The following is a 14,303-nucleotide window of genomic DNA, read 5'->3' as shown; positions in this document are numbered from 1 at the left end:
TGGTGCTCTTTCCTGGCATAAACCCATATTGCTGCTCACAAATCGTCACCTCTCTTCTCAACCAAGCTTTCACTACTCTTTCCCACAACTTCATGGTGTGGCTTAACAACTTTATCCCTCTGTAATTTCCACAGCTCTGCACATCACCCTTGTTCTTGAAAATCGGAACCAGTACACTTAATCTCCACTCCTCCGGCATCCTCTCACTTTCCAAGATTTTAATAAAACAATCTGGTTAACAACCCTACTGCCATCTCTCCTAAGCACTTCCATGCCTGCACTGGTATGTCATCTGGGCCAACCGCCTTTCCACTTTTCATCCTCTTCATCGCAGTCCTCACTTCATCCTTACTGATCCACCCCACTTCCAGATTCACTATCTCCACCTCTTCCAATATTCTCTCTCTCATTTTATTCATTCATCAGCTCCTCAAAGTACTCCATCCACCTTCTCAACACACTCTCCTCGCTCGTCAGCACATTCCCATTTACGTCCTTTATCACCCGAACCTGCCGCACATCCTTCCCAGCTCGGAACCTCTGTCTTGCCAATCGGTATAAATCCTTTTCCCCTTCTTTTGTATCCAACTTCTCATACAGCTCATCATATGCCTTTTTCTTAGCCTTTGCCACCTCTCTCTTTGCCTTTCACCACCACTCCTTGTACTCCTGCCTACTTTCTTCATCTCTCCGACTATCCCACTTCTTTTTCGCCAACCCCTTCTTCCTTATATTTCCCTGTACTTCCACGTTCCACTACCAAGTCTGCTTATCTTCCTTCCTCTGTCCAGATGTCACACCAAGTACCTTCCTAGCTATCTCCCTTACCACTTCTGCTGTAGTTGCCTAATCATCCCACCCATCTTTACCACCATCCAACACCTGTCTCACCTCCTCCCTAAATTCCACGCAACAGTCTTCCTCCTTCAGCTTCCACCATCTGGTCCTTGGTTCAGCCCTCACTCTCTTCCTCAACCTCACCTCCACAATCATCCTACAGACCACCAATCGATGCTGTCGAGCTACAATATATATATATATATATATATATATATATATATATATATATATATATATATATATATATATATATATATATATTACACACACATACATATGCACATTTGCTCATCAACTACATCATATTTGTTTCAGGATAAGCCTTTCCAATACTTATTGCACTAAGTAGCAAAATAGGTCTGTATGATTTTGGGTTGTGCAGCGGCTTACCCGATTTCAGGATGGCAATAACAGTGGCCCTCTGCCAGGTTTTCTGAATGTGATTTGTTGTCATACACGACGAGAAAAACTCACATCGCCAAGTGAGCATCGAAGGCCACAGTGTCAGAAAAACTTGTTGTGCACACCATCAGGGCCAGGTGCTTTGTTGAGTTTATGTTCACCAATAGCAAGACTCTTTCTTCATTGGTAAAAGGATGTCAGATGACCATCAACAGATGGTTCGTGCAATTTCTCACAAAGACTGCAAAAGCGTACATTGGGCCTTCTTATCATGCAGAGACAGTAATTGTTGTTGTTGTTGTTGTTGTTGTTGTTGTTCGCAAGCTGCTTGGCAATTTTATTTGCTTCAGCCCAGCACTGTGTTAGTCACTGTTCGACTGGTGAGGCGGTTCACGGTTCCCCAACCTTCCTGAGAAGTGTGTACGAAATTGATGTTCTGAAGTCTCTGTCCATCTTTCTTGGCATTTCCGGTTAAGGTGGTTCATCAAAGCATCAGCAGAGGCTGCCAAGGAATCAAGATTGTCTGCGTTCTTAGTCATCATGGAGCCAAGTGCAATCCTCGTCCCAGCCTGTATGTAGCACTTCCTGTGGCCGTGCAGAATGGCCTTCTTCGCAGTATTTTTCAGAGCACAGCTAAAACGTTTGTATGAATGGTCTACATCAGTTGACGTTGGATCAGAGAGTACATTGAAAATACTTTTGCACAACTAGCTAACCAACTTCGAGTTTGTTTTTCTGAAGTTCCATCTTGGAATAAGCTTGGTTGGCCTCGGTGTAACAAGCCAAGGCAGTGAGATTGAGAGATTGTCGATGATGAGAACGCGCAAACTGGTTCAGAACTCGCCGAGTTGGTAAAGTATCAAAATGTTTTGTGAAAAAACAAAGATCAGGATTGGTGTCCGTATTCCATCGCCCAAAATAAAAGCTGGCAGGTTATTTTTGGTCATATAGAAGAGTAAATTCATTGGCAGATGCCCAGAAAGAGAGATGGGTGCCATTATAGTCATTAGTCGCATATCTCCACTCGGACTTACGGCAGTTAAAATCACCAGCATAAATAGGAAGTTCTCGTATGTGCAGAGTAGAGGGTGGTGGGTGATATATGTTGACAATGTTTATACGAGCAATTTTGGTGACGAGCCATTCGGTTTCAGTCAGCTTTGGAACAGTTGGTGCGTTTGAAGGCTACGTCGATCTTGACAAACAGTGCCTATGCCATGGTGCATATTGAGAGTTTTACTGGCAATATTGTAGCTGTACAAATTAATTGAATTCACATCAGTTGCAAGGGTTTCCTGAAGGAGGACGACCACAACGTCGTGCGTTTTGCAGAGCTCTTTGACCACTTCTCACTTTGCAGATGTGTAACGCTCCACATTAAACTGCAGAATGTTAATTTTTGAAGTAAAGTGGGATATGAAGCAGGTGTAAGGTGTGGGCTAGGCCATTGATCATTGCTAGTACTAGGCACTCACCTCTGCAGATACATTTTTATCATGATGGGTTTGGGGGTGATAAAATATATTAATTGATGATAATTAAAACTTGATATTAAAATAAAATATTAAACCTGAAATAGAAATGTACTCAAATATGATATGATTCTTTTAAGTATGTATCCATTTTGGAATCAATATAATTATATTTCTTCTTTGTACGGAAAGATCATCGGTATATTAAAAGTGTAAACAGGTTGAACTTTGCCAGTAAGTTGAATATAAAGAAGAATTGCCTGTCATTTTAAAGCAATCTTAAGGAATTTTCTTTAAAAGACATAACAAGTTGGAATGTGGATTTAAGAAGGTGTCCAGATGTTTTCACGAAGCTTAAGTCCTTCAAGATAATATGTCTTCCCAGTTTCGAAAAAGTAGACTGACCTTTTAACCTACATAGGATGGAAACTTGTTTTAATGGCCATTAGAGTCGGCATTTGACGTCATTCTAGCATTCTGTGCGATTAACATGTCCGGATTTGAATATATGTTCCAACCATTTAAGCAGGAGCTGTCGAAGAAGACTGAAGATATGTTTCACCTGGAAAATGTCAAGACTAGACAAACTGGCACCAGTGCCATAAAATGGTAAAAACTGTGTCTTACTGAAAACTATATAAAGACTAAGATTCTCCACTTGTTTTTGAGTGATCTGGAGTGAGTTTGTTTGTCCAGTACCTCCTGTGCAAGCATATTAAATCTGTTTGTTTGGTCAATAAATGTTCTGAATTGCACTGAAGTTGTGTAACTGTATCTACACCTCGAAGGTGGTAGGTGTAATACAGCTCACAGCCGACAGGGCTAAAGAAGACATTAAAATGTACACTTGTTGCAAGTTTAGCCACTATTAACGTTGACCACGGTGGATGACAAGGACGTAAAGAAACTCCCACCCAAAATATTGAATTCAAATGGATTACAAAGAGCTCACCGAACCCTCTCACCTGTGGAATGTATTTCACCAGAGTGATCCCAAGCTTTATGAGCGAGAAGCTGGTAAGGTAATCAAACCAGGAAATCTTCTGGTCGATCGTTAAAAAGAGAGCGATGAAGGCGCAAAGCAAGGTCGCTGCAATGCTTGTGCGAGTTTTCATTGACACACGTTGCATTCCACGCTGAAGAACAAATGCAATAGTTAATGCAGAACTACACAGTCAGTACCAGTACTATGGTCAATGTACGTGTGTCTAGGTATACCATATATTGCACAAGTTACTGCATTCCTGATAAGAGGCTGACAAGGCCTCAAATTCGCTCATTACAGGCATATCTTCAATTAAATTCTGTTGCTATCTCTGATAAATATACATCTTTTTGCCACATTAGAACATTGAACATTACCTCTGCTTTACTGTCTCACCAACGAGAAGGTGAGTTCGTGGTCAGCCGTAATAAGAAGCCAAAAATAACAAACATGAATTTATTATTACACAATAGACAGCAATATTGAAATATATAGGATTAGCCTTTAGTCAAGTTGGACTGGCAGGATGGCCAAGAAACACGCACACTCGCCTCTAAGCTGTCTAGCCTGCGTTTGAACCTTGACCGAGCTATAAACAATCATCCCGGTAGTTTCACATTTTCACATGTAGGGCGATTCATCAATGTGCGTGTCGTCCCTGTGAAACTGCGTATTCTGTCTACCGCCGACATTATTCAGCGGATGTTAAAGATCCCACGATATCCTTCGTGAAGAGTAGGCAAGCTAGTGCAGGCACCATGAACAAATTCCAAATTCCTGCTTTGACTATTTAGTTGAACATCAGGCCTGGCTAGCTGGTTCGTAAAAGACTTGGGCCAAAAACTTCCTCCGACCAACCACACAAGGATGTGGGAATAATTGCGGCCATTAAAGACGAAGAAGAGGATGGCATCATAAATAAAGCATTTGTTGTATCGACGTACATTGTATGTGAACTCACCAGTCAGCAAGAAGTTTGACTTTTAATGTTTAATGTTAAAGAGCAATTACTGACCAATAGGAACTTTCATCAACACATGCCCATCCCATCCCAGCTGCATACCCACCTCATAGATTATACACTGTGTGATGGAAACCAGTGTACACAGAAAGCCATTCACACTGAACAGCACATCATTCAAGTCTACGCCCTTCGCCGCATCTGGGAAGCGTCGGTGATATTCCTCCTGTCAAGAACATACATGAGAAATGCTCCCCTTACATGTCCAACATTTTGTATCCCAACCTATCCTGAAGGATCATGTTAAACTTTCCCACTGCTTGAGAGAAAAAGACTCGAGTCCAATTTATTCAAGTTCCCTTCAATAAGCACCGTCACCAACTTTTCCACGATCGAGGAAGCAAGCAGAGTCACACACCGAGCCACACGGTACATGTTGGTGGAGGTTGGTAGGAGAGGAGACCATTTTTACAAAAGCAAATGAGATGCGACAAACGCACGCAAGCATTCAATGACAACATCCTATGTTCGGCATCAACATCCACTTTCCTGATGTTTTTAATGTCAAACTCTGTGGACACCCAGGAGGTTGGTACACACGGCAATAGCCATTTGTCCATTACTGCAGAGTGTAAATGAAAGTGATGAATGAAGCTTAAACTTATTGGTTTAAATGCCCTGGACTGTGTGTAGAGGCCTTGTTAGTCTCAACATTAAAAGCCCAAAAGGTTTAACCAACAACTAATCATCTAATGTGACATTTGCTCTGAAGCTTTGTGGTCAAAAGCTTCGCACAATGGCAAATGTGGAAATCATAAAGACCCATAACCGCAACAGAGGATCCAGCCATCATGGAGACCACATTTATTGAGGAGGAAAAAAAAGGGAAAGCGGAATAAAGAACAAAAACACACCCAGAAAGAGCCACAGTGAACAGTGCCTAAAACAGAACAAGCAAGAGAGAAGAGCAATAGTAATGAAGACAATGGAATGAACAGACCTGCACTGCAGGGACCCAGAACATGCCAACATTGTACAGGCTGTAGGCCAGAAAGCCCATCACATTGAGAGCCAGGAAATCGAAGCTCAAGCCAATGACACTGTGGGCATCAAAACACGACTCATGAGTCCCCCATAAACAACACAGTAACGATGATGAAACTACTAGATGTTCCAGTGTTTCACCCAGTAACGGGAATTACTGTAACCCATGAGTCATGTACATGTATTGTCCTCAAGAGTTGGGGCTAAAACAGAGGTAAGATGTACTTGAGCTCAGAGGTGCACTTCCAGTGGGACAGTTGAGGAACGGTGAGTTTTTGGCTCGTTTAATGAGAAATTAGCAAATTATGTGATTGTGTCACCCACTTACAGTGACACGACACACATCACACATCACCAATTACATTTTTAATGTGAGTAAACCTATTACTTGAAATTCTGACAACTCAACCCCCAGCCCCAAATGAAAGCCCCCCCCCCCAAAGCCTCAACCTCTCCCTCTTCCTCTTCCTCCCAACTCTGTCCCATCTTTGTTCTCCCTCCATAAAACCCAAGTAGTCACCCTCATGGCTCCGCAACCCGAAGGCATCAGTCCCCTCCCCACCCCAAGCCTTCAAACACCTCCCCTCAACCTCACCCTTCCAAATCTGTCCCATCTTTACTCTACCCATCCACCACCCCCCTTCCCCTCCTGCTCATAAAACAATCCAGCATTCCCACATTGAAACAGTGGAATATTTAACACTTTCTACTCTCTTATCATGGCATCACTGACTTCACAGAAATCCATCACAGTCACCTGTCCAACTCACAATTTCAATAGAAAATAGTCAGAAACAATAGCAAGGGCATTCTTGACCTCCGCAATAAAAGCGCTGCTTGAGAGAATACCACATAGTTATTTGGGTGGTGTATAAACATCAGTACGATGAGGCCTATCATCGCAAGACCTGTGATGTCTATCAGCTCAAAATCCCTTTAACTGTCACTTTGGTTTTACACTGAAGGAAAACTTATAGGGAAGGAATGGCGACTGCGAACATGACAGCTCCGAAGATATCTTTGACTTGCAGAGCAGTAAGCACCAACATTGTGGTGTTTGTTAAAGTAAAGAAAGAGAAAGAGAAAGAGAAAGAGAAGAGAGAGAGAGAGAGAGTAAAACTGATATCTGGGAAGGACTGAAGGAAATAACTGTATTGATGGAACTGCCACGAGTTTGCTCGATGGAAACGCCCAGTAGGAGAATCAATCAAGTTTCATTCTCATGGCCTTTCCCTGGGCTTTGTGCCATAATGAATTATGTTATCATACAGCCAAATTATGTTTATAACGACAAATATCAAACAGTCAACTGTGGACCACACATGACAGCAACCATAAAATAAAAAATAATAATAATTCATGAAAAATTATATCAAGAAAATAATTTTAAACATTTGTCCATTTTTGGTACGTTCCTACGTACAATACGAGGATGTAAACAGGATTATTAGTTTTGTAATAGAAACGTCAGATCAAATAATTGTTAGAAATGCTGAAACTTCATCAACATTTCACTTGAGATGATTATTTTGTTTCTACTTTTACAGAGGGTGGGAAGTGATCCTGAAATTGACAGAAAGCAATCCGAGAGTGAAAGCTCAGGGGATTGAGGGGCTGACAGCAAACAGGGAGGAAGTGAATAAAGCGTTAAGAAAGCCTGAGCTCATTAAAACACCACGAACAATTAATATAACACTTTGGACCCTGGGCTCCATGGAGAAAAATCCGGCCGCTCCAGTATATGGAGGTTTGAATAGCGGCCAGGGTTCAAAAGGTTAAATTTGAGGGTACCCAGCAAGCAAGGGTACGGTAGCAAATGAGAACGGCACTCGGTACAGCACATATATCTGCCAGACTGAACAGTTTACGTTTTGTTTCGCACCGATAGGCCTTAACAAATATCGAATCGGCTTGTTCTTGTCAACTATCCAACTCATCTCAAAAGGTTATGGACGGATTATGACAAAACTTGGTGGATATCGTGCCATATATTGTTTTTGGCCCCATCTCAATGGTGAAGAATCACGTAAAAATTAAATAATTCTTGTATCCAGATCTGGATTCGGATCTTCACCAGTCGTCACACACCCAAGCTATCCACCAAGTTTTGTTCGAATCCATAACTGTTCGAGATATCCTGCTCACAGACAGACAGAAACAAACAAAGACACAGGGTGAAAACAACCTACGTCCACCTTTCCTGACGGAGGTAATTAGACACCACAAAGTTTAACATCGATATTGGGATAGGTTCTTGAAACTAATAAACCATAGGATAAAACTAAAGCACCACTTGGAAATTATTATATGATCATGAGGGATAGTGAGCAAGTACTTATAAGAAGAGGAGGCATTAATAGACAGATTTATTGGTGCTTTTGTGGGTAGTAACAACTTGGGCTGATGAGGGGAGTGCACTTAGGTTTGATGTATTTGCTTTCACGAAGCTTTTGATCAGGCATTACGTGGGATGTGAATAGGTAACACGAGACGAAGTGGTTTAGAGGGTATGGCGTCTCTCCCTGAACTCAAGTTGGATCACTGGACCAAATGCAAGTTCCTGCTAATCATTAACTTTGTTGTTTTCACCTTGTGGTGTCCATTAAGTAATGATCAGAAAATCAATGAACCATTGTTTTGCACGAAGAACTTCTTGCCAAACTGGCAGCTAGTTTATCTCCTCCACTCGTGATTGGCTCACTTTCTCCATGACCATAAACAGCATATTGGTCTTCCTGCGGTAATTTCTACCCGATGTTATTTTGGAATCATCGGTACACTGATCAGGAGAGCATACTGCAGTTAGATGTTCTTCATTTGCATGAATGGTTTCCTTACATCACCAGTCAAATGTCCAATTTTACAGATGAAGCAACCCGGCACTGTTATTCATACCACAGACAAGCCAGCACAAGTTCAAGTCATCGGCAGCAGCCTCATCGACCATAAACATTACACAAGGAAATTGGACGCGGGTGGAGCCATTCGGCTCATCGTGCCTGCACCACATCAACACCACACCAATTTATCAGCACCAGATCAAAACAAGAAAATGCAAAATGTTTTTTTTTGTCGTTTTTTTCCCCCCTTTCCAGGGGAGGTGGCATGGGCGAAGATGGTTCTTGGGTAAAAAAACAAAACAAACAAAAAAAAAAAACATCAACCAGACAACACCCCTTGACGAGACCCCCACCAACAGCACTTCGTACACATGCACACAATCACCCATCAATGCTCAAACTACCTAAAAGTCCTTTCAACATCCCCATACCCCTCCATCTCCATAACTTCCAGGTATCTATCTAATTCTAATTTAAACTTATCTCCTGTTTATGCTGCCACTACCTTTCCAGGGATACCGTTCCATGCATTAACTACTCTCAGTAAAAGTCCTCTGCCTTACCACCATCTTAACTCTCCTCTTCTTTACTCTCAGGCTATGGCCCCTGGTCCTATTACTGTCTACTCTGTTGAATAATTAATCTGCACTTATTTTATCTTTACCTTTCATTATCTTAAACATCTCTATCATATCTTCTCGTAACCACCTCCATTCTAGTGAATACAGCCGTGTCTCCTTCAGCCGCTCCTCATAGCTGAGTCTAGCTAGGCCCAGAATCAATCTCGTAGCCCTGCGCTGAACCCTCTCTATGGCATCCATGTCCTTCCAGAGTTGTGGTGACCAGAACAGCACACAATATTCTCGATGTGGCCCTCACTAAATTCCTGTACAATGTTAACACCACTTCTTTTGATTTATAATTGATCCCCCTCCGAATACAGCCTAAAACGCTATTTGCTTTACCTATAGCTGCCTGGCACTGTGCTGCCTGCTTACCTCCTGTATCTATTACCACCCCCAGATCCTTCTCCTGTCTGACACGCTCCAAAATTACCCCTTGCATCCTGTAATCTCAATTTTCATTGTTGTTTCCCATCCCCAATACCTTACACTTGCTCAGGTTTAATTACATCTGCCAATCTTTTGCCCAATACTTTCCTGAATCTGATCACCGCCCCCTCTGCTATCCACCTTACCTCCAAGCTTTGTGTCATCTGCAAATTTGGAAAGCCTACTCTTCACCCCATCAGTAAAAGGCACATGCAAAACAAAAATAAATATGAAGGAGAAAAAGAAGAAGAAGAAGAAGAAGCGAGAATTGCTTTGCAATGCATGTCCCTGACAGTCCTAATGAAGAAGAAGAAGAAGAAACCCTACAATCCACCGTGTTTGGCTCTATTCGGCAAAATAAAAGGAATTTAAATTTACTGATATCTTTCATAGACGAGAAACCAATAAAAAGACAACGAGGAAAACAAAATGCGGATAAAAATTAGTTTTTAACGCACGCTCGAGCCGATACCGGATCCAAAATGAAGAAGAAGAACCTTTCTAACCAACCGTGTTTCGTTCGTTTCTAGGATTTGCCTATTTCATATTTAAAAAAAAATAAGCCGATGTACATCCATGAAGCAAAAACATGCGTACGGCTTATGTGCATGTATAATACATCATGGTTCTATACCTGGGATCATTCCAATTGCACTGGGCCATAGATTAACACCCAGGCCTGAGGCCTGCCGATCTATGCTACTTCATGTATTGGTGGCGCATGATTTTATTGGGTGGAGTCAGACCAGCTGTCCAGCAAATAGGTGTACAAAGCAGTGGGGGTGGAGTCAGGTCCGCTGAACAATAACCCATGTATAATATGTGATATTTTACAAGTCTAAAAAGGACATAACTCCGTGAAAAATTGATGAAACGCCCTGAGACTCAAACTTGTTCTGTAACTTATCATAATAAAGCCATGTACCAAGTTTCAGTTGAATGTGTTAAAGGGTAGGGGGAAGAGTCTGAAAAACTACAGGTGGGATGGACAGACGGTCAGAGGGCAAACCTATAGTCTCCTCTGGTGAAACCGCGAGGAGGAGGAGGAGGAGGAGGAGAAGGAGAAGGAGAAGGAGAAGGAGAAGAAGGAGAAATCAAAAATATTAAGGGACCTTGCCTTTTCCGGCGATAGTTAGTGATGAGCTGAGGATAAGCAGCCACAGCCCAGGCGAGGAAATACACCCATCCAAACAATATTTCCAGGATGTGGAGTGTGTAGCTGCGGAAAACTTGAATCGTAAGCCGATCTTCCACAATACTGCAGAACACAGCACGAACAACAACCAACAGCAGCAACAACTCACGTGGCATATGTGGAAAATCTCGTGCTCTCCCCACTCCCATCCCCTGCAAACCCAAACCCTCTTGTTACCTTTCATTACCCCCATGCAGTTTATAAAACCACACTTCTGTACATTACAGCAAAAAGGAACCTGGCCAGACAACATCCCTCATTTTAGCCTTTCCATAAACTTACATACGGTTCCTGTTGCTGCCAAAATATATGGTAAAGAGTAAGAACATGCATGTGATGTGTTCAAAATGTTCTTGGAACAAGATTATAATGATCCAAGAAATACAGAGCGCTTCATTGACAACATGACCCGATTAAAGTTACGTGAATTTTTAATTTCTTTAAATAGAAAATGTTTTTTATTGCAGGTTTGTGTGAAGCATCGTTTGGAGGAAAAACTCCAAACATCAGAGTGTTAATTTTGTAGATGGCATGGACAATTGAACAAAGGATCTTTATTGTGGAGTCTTACTTTGCCAAATTGTGGAGAACAAAGTTCGAGACCAGATTAGCCCCAGATAAGTCTGCTATTTTTCAATTGATGAAGAGGTTTAAATTCCACGGGAGAGTCCAAAATCTTCATTGTTCAAAGTCAGGTCGCCGGAGGAATGCAAGATCAGGAGAAGGCACATTGAAGTGGTCCATGAAGTTTTGAGGTACCCCGGGAAATCGCTGTGCCGTCAATCTCAAGAATTGAACTTATCTTTATCAAGTACACAAAGAATTCTGAAGCAGGAACTAAAATGTACCCGTATCACATGCAAGTGAAGCAAAAACTAACAGACAATGATAAACTTAATGTGACGGTGTGAATGGTTTGAGAAAAAAAAAGAAATGCGCAGGGATATGTGGTTTTTCTGACGAGGCCCACTTTCTTTCAACTGGTCATGTTAACTCCAATAACGTGTTTTGAGGTTCGAGCTCTCCCAAAGAGGTTCTTCAAAGGCCATTGCATAGCAAGAAACGTACTGCATGGGTTGCCTTAAGCAAGTCTGGCATAATTGGGCCTATCTGGTTTCAAGATGAAGACGGGAAATCGGTACCTGTAACCACTAAACTAAACGGTACTTGAAAGCTATCCAGAAGTTCTGGGTTGCATCAATGAGGAGGCACCACATCGACAGGGCTGTGCAATGGTTTCAGCAAGATGGGGCCGCACCTCATATTTCCAACAGATCGATGCAGTGGCTTCAACAGAAATTCAGCCATCGAATCATCTCGAGCAGGACGGATGTTGAAAGGGATTCTCCAGAAGTCAACCCACCTGACTTCCATCTTTGGAGTTACCTGAAGGATAGAATGTACCAGGGCAGACCCAAGATCACTGACGACCTCAAAATGCAATTGCCACCAACATCAAAGCTATTCCGGTTCAGGAATGCAGCAGAGTTATCGACAACTTCACTGGGAGGATCCATTTGTGCCTGCTGCAGAAGGGCAGCCATTTCGAACAGGTTTTGTGAACTGTCTTCTGAAAGCACTAGTGTCATTTTGTGTGTTACTTTATTAGCTCACCTGGAATGTTGTTCCGAGAAGCTTATGGCATGGCGTATCAGGTCAGGTCAGGTCAGGTCAGGTCAGTCCGTTCATCCACAAATAGTTGCAACTTCGTCTCTGAAAAAACACGTGTGATTTTGATGAATGTTTACCACAACCTTCATCATCATGTATGTACCAAAGTTTGTTCATGGCATTCAAAAAAAATAAAAAAAATCGGGCCCTAAAGGGGTCTACAGGGGTTGCCCCCCAAAATACTTTCTTCTCAGAACTACATCCATAATTCTGATGAAACTTGACCACAACCTTAAATCACCTGTGATGTGATGTTTGTTCACGACATTAACAAAAAGTAAAATAAAAAACTAATAATCGGGGTCTAAGGGGATCTACATGGGCTTGCCCCCAAAATATGCATTTGTTTTAAGTTTCATGTTGTTTCAATGGAAGATTCAAGAAGTATAAAAACAACATTGGGTTGCGTTTTTTTTAATGAAACACCCTGTATCATCGTTTTTTTTTCTTTTGCAAAGTACTGCACGTAATCAGGAAGAAAACTTCCGACTTCCGAATCATATATAATACTACTAATTAGTTAATGGCCCCATTTAATCCTCCTCCTGGTTGGGTCAGCCACAAGAGAAAGATTGGCCCAAGTCTTTCATGAACAGGCTAGCCAGGCCTTACTTTGAACTGCAGGCGGTTATGGGAGGAATTTGCAATTTGTTCAGGGTGTTGGTGATAACTCGCCAACTCTTCATGGCCTTAGCATTCACCAGCTATTCCAGCAGGCAAGACACCCAGATTAACATCCATCCAATGGATGGCAAACTCCGTGATGCAATACCCTGCCTGCAAAGCACCAATCCGACAGTTTATAATCGAACCGAAACCTGCTGGCTCTGAGTCAAGTGCGTAAGCAGAGAGTTTGGAGAGCAAGGTGGGGGTGAAGTGCTTGATACATGTCCAGTGAGTCGACCTTAATCTCATGTCTGAGATTCAGAGCCTCCATTCTCAGAAAGAGCAGATGCAGCATGTCCAGGTTAGAGTGACCCAGGTCTGAATCCAAATTGATATGAGATCAGGCCATTGGAGAAAAGGAAAGATTTTATATCAATTGCAATCATGGATTCCAATACTTTGTTTTTAACTGGAAGTAAGCTAATAGGCCGGTTAGTTCAGAGGATTTGTAATTGCGCCATGTCTACGTATTGCAGTGATATTAGCCATCTTTCAAGTCGATGGAATGTGACCTAGAGCAAATGATTGGGTGAACAGAGCAGAAAGAAGATGTGCAAGAGCAGCAAAACAGATCATTGTTAGGGCAGGTGGTATGCTAATGCCACCATCCAGACCTATTGCAGAGTCGACGGTTGAAACTTCACCTTCTCAGGTGAGAAAACATGTCCAAGAGCAAATAGGCACGAGAGAGTAGGTACATCGAGCGAGGGATTACACAATACTGTGTAAATGAAAATAAATTAAGTACTAAAGGACGAATTAATTCAGTGATTGTAAAGATGGAAAAATGTAAATTCGCTTTGACAAAGTAAAAAGACAAGTGAGATCCTAAAATCATTGAGATCTCCCATGACAAAGCTGAGAGTCGAGGCCTGTTACCATCACATCCCAGACATGTTTGTGCCCTCTGTATTATGCTGCCTCCACCACCTCACCTCACCTCTTTTTGTTTCTCTTCTCTTTCATCCTGACTTCCGCCTTTTTTTTTTTGGCTTTTTAGATCCTCATGGAGGATCTCTAAGTCTTACTCACGTTGTTGTTCTTCATCTTCTTGTGGACTTTATTGTTTCACAGCCTACAGTTTTCATCAAAACTTCCTGAAACTTGCCATGTATATGCAGAAAACCCACGCGCAGGCAGTAACCATCTCCGATTTTGGAAATTCTTCCAAGAAA

General features: G+C 42.0%; 1 protein-coding gene across 6 annotated transcripts in view; it reads right to left on the bottom strand.

Annotated features, from left to right (window-relative positions):
• LOC147021132 (cystinosin-like) overlaps positions 1-14,303 on the bottom strand; it is a 75,048-nt gene that overhangs the window by 24,379 nt on the left and 36,366 nt on the right. For 5 of the 6 annotated variants that reach the window (XM_085890935.1, XM_085890939.1, XM_085890934.1 and 2 more), the window contains 4 exons: positions 10,714-10,854; positions 5,661-5,760; positions 4,767-4,886; positions 3,680-3,850 (listed from right to left, as the gene is read on the bottom strand). In XM_085890935.1, coding sequence (XP_085747061.1) covers positions 3,680-3,850; positions 4,767-4,886; positions 5,661-5,760; positions 10,714-10,854 — 532 coding nt within the window. Of the gene's footprint in view, positions 1-3,679; positions 3,851-4,766; positions 4,887-5,660; positions 5,761-10,713; positions 10,855-12,049; positions 12,174-14,303 lie in introns of those variants that run through there. The other variant, XM_085890936.1, reaches the window with a different exon arrangement.

The sequence above is a fragment of the Eptatretus burgeri genome, chromosome 8 (assembly GCF_056783735.1).
Source record: "Eptatretus burgeri isolate ZD-2024b chromosome 8, Ebu_testis_v1, whole genome shotgun sequence".
In the NCBI taxonomy this organism is placed as follows: domain Eukaryota; kingdom Metazoa; phylum Chordata; class Myxini; order Myxiniformes; family Myxinidae; genus Eptatretus; species Eptatretus burgeri.
The sequence above is the reverse complement of the archived record's forward strand: the minus strand, read 5'-3'. Positions and strand labels throughout refer to the sequence as shown.